At 45.2% G+C, this 2,843-nt stretch overlaps 1 protein-coding gene across 3 annotated transcripts in view; it reads right to left on the reverse strand.

Moving 5' to 3' along the window:
• SMAD9 (SMAD family member 9) overlaps positions 1 to 2,352 on the reverse strand; it is a 21,800-nt gene extending 19,448 nt beyond the window's left edge. For 2 of the 3 annotated variants that reach the window (XM_010079938.1, XM_010079937.1), the window contains exon 1: positions 1,936 to 2,347. In XM_010079938.1, the coding sequence (XP_010078240.1) occupies positions 1,936 to 2,347 (412 nt within the window). Of the gene's footprint in view, positions 1 to 1,935 lie in introns of all 3 variants that reach the window. The other variant, XM_010079936.1, reaches the window with a different exon arrangement.
• Between the last annotated feature and the right edge of the window lie 491 nt (positions 2,353 to 2,843).

The following is a 2,843-nucleotide window of genomic DNA, read 5'->3' on the forward strand; positions in this document are numbered from 1 at the left end:
ATACAACAGCCCAAGAACAATTCCTGGGTCCTGTGGAGAACAGGCACGGCACAGCTTGCATCCTTGCAGCTGCACTCTCACCTCCAAAACAATGTGGTCATGTCCAAAGTGCCTGAAGTCCCTCCTGTGGGCTAACCCCTGCACCCTGAGAACTGCTAGCCCGTGCAAGTCTGCATGGGTCAAAGCTGTGCCTGGGAGCACTCTGCCAATTCAGCAATACTCAGACCTGCACCTTGGCCCCATCTCATTTAGTAGTACAGATGTAGCCAATCTGCTGCACAGACAAATGGCAGAGACATGCCCATAGCTGAATCCTTCTGAGTTTCAGGGTCAGAACAACAAGCTTTAGCAGTCATTGAGAAGATGCTGGATTATCCCAGTACTAGCGTCTGTTAGCTGGCACTGAGCAGATCAGAAGACCCGGGCTGAAAACAGCACTGTGCAGTGCTGTCAGCTGCCGTGCTGAGGAGACTCCATTAACTACACTGGAGTTACACCAGAAGAAATGAGAAGACACTAAAGACTGCAGCCTTCAAAGAGAAAGATACACAAAACGGGATATTTTATGAGCATCTTTTCTTAGATTCTTGAAGAGTTTATTTTAGCAAGGCAGGAGATCAGCTCTTTCCACTGAAAACTGTTGACAACAAGTACCACTCACTGCAGCTGTAAAATTTTAGTTGTGACAATGTTTACAGCAGTTCAGATACAACTTCAAAATGACAGCTCCGCTGCAGTGGAAAGACTATCAGAAAAGGGAGCAGCGCCTGTTGTTTAAAAAATGTTAACAAATGTCTTTCCCTTATTTCATCTGTGTGAAAAGAAACATCCCACAGTTCACTTATCTGATCCTAATGTCACCTCAGAGTAAAGTTCATGCCAGACAAAGAGTAATCACAGAATAGTAAGTGTACACTTACCAACCGTATCCATTAGTAAATTAAATTACTGTGATTTTTGGCAGCAAGGGAGAGCTAGGTCAGACATTAGAAATCATTTTGAACTGTAACGATAGCAAAGCAATAGATTCATTTGCCTGAGGAGGTTGTGGAGCCTCTATCACAAGGGATTTTTAGAGCTCGTTAGAAAAACATCTGTCAGGAATGTACCTGGTAATTTGTTTTGTTTTGGGAGTAGAGGCAGAGGAGAACAGGATGACTGCTCAAGATGTCTGCCAGCCCTGCTTTCTAAGATCCCTACTGAAGTCAACGCTGAACACTATAATTTTTTGACAGCTGTTTCACTGACACGAAGCCCAATTAAGTGACCTTTCAGCGAGTTCGTAAGTTTTCAGTGCTGCCCAAGTCCAGTCTAAAGAGGATCATCAGTGGAAAAATTCAAAGTTTTATGGGAATTTGGGGGATTTATTTCACATAAACTATCCATTCTTGTAACTAAATCCCACTGAAGGCAGGCCACCAGGCATTTTAGGAAGCATCAGCTGACCTGGTTTCATATCCACAACAAAATAAACCACCTTACTGTAACTCTAAAGAGAGAGCTAGTGATTCTTTTTTTTCCTGTGGATTAATGAGTCAATTGTCAGTTTTCAGACAACGAGACACAAATCTAGCCATGGTGGTACGTATAGTCTGGTGCCCAGATTTCATGCAAATGGCCACTAGTTTGCAGGGGGAGGGTTCAGCGGGCTGCCCACACCCATGTCCACGGAGAGGAAGCTCGCTTTCAGCACCCTGGACAAGATCTGGACCTTCGGGGTCCAAAGGGATGCAGACCCCACAGAGCGAGGTGCTCCTTACTCCCAGCTGCCGGAGCTGTGATGCCACTGGGCAGGGAAAGACCGAGGGTCCTTCCACCAAATGGAGCCTGCCTTTTCAGACTTCAGAGCACAACTCGGAAGGATACACCAAGACCAGACCCACCAGAGCAAGAGCTAATAGAGAGATGTGAACCATTTGCAGATTATATAATTACCTGGGGTTTCCACCCGCCGGTAATGGTAGGGGTTAATGCACACTTCTTTCTGTTTTGAGCCAAACGGGAACTCACAGCATTCCAGTGGTTTCAACTCATGGTGAGATTGTAAATCAGGCCAGCGCCACACTCTGCAGTATATGACGTGGGGAAGACCTTTGCGGTGAGACACCTGCAGCCGCCCATCCAAGGAACGTGGGATTGTGACGCATTTACTGGGCTGACCCGGGCAGCTCAGAGCTCTTTCCAGTTCTTCCATGGCACCTTTTTTCTTCTTTAACTTCTTCACCAGGGAATCAACAGCCTTTTCTGCCCACTTTTCCTCTTCATCTCCTTGTTTCCAGCCCAGCAGCCTTTTCACTGCAGGGCTGGTGAAGGAGAACAAGGAACTGATAGGGGTGCTGGAGTGCATAAGAAGCAGAGACTACACACAAGCGTCAACAGAAGCACAAATCGCTCTCCTGCCTTGCAAGGCTTGCACGGAATTTCCACAATATTGAGACTGATGCTTCCTTCAAGGAAAGATTCTTTCACACATACGATTTTGTAGTCTTAGGCACTGGTTACAAGTAGTCCAACAGGGTGGGTCTCAGAACTTTCCAAACATCAAGAAACTGCTGATGAAGCCTGGAATAAAAACACAATACATAGTTAAGTTTCACACGCTCCTTTCATTGTTCCTTCAATAAAATCTTTTCAAAGAGAAATTATTCAAAATGTGTATTTAATTTTCAATGGTTTTCTGTTTGTTTTTGCTGTTTATTTTGGGTCCAAGCCTCTCCTCCCCACTGCCCTCCACACTCATTTTAGAGTTGGACCTCAAAAAGCCATAAGTGTCCAGTCACTTCAATTTGTGTTTAGAGTTTAATGCACTAGGGGAATTGTTGCAGGGTTGGGGTTATATTTAC

The sequence above is a fragment of the Pterocles gutturalis genome, unplaced genomic scaffold (assembly GCF_000699245.1).
Source record: "Pterocles gutturalis isolate BGI_N339 unplaced genomic scaffold, ASM69924v1 scaffold36179, whole genome shotgun sequence".
NCBI classification, from domain to species: Eukaryota; Metazoa; Chordata; class Aves; order Pterocliformes; family Pteroclidae; genus Pterocles; species Pterocles gutturalis.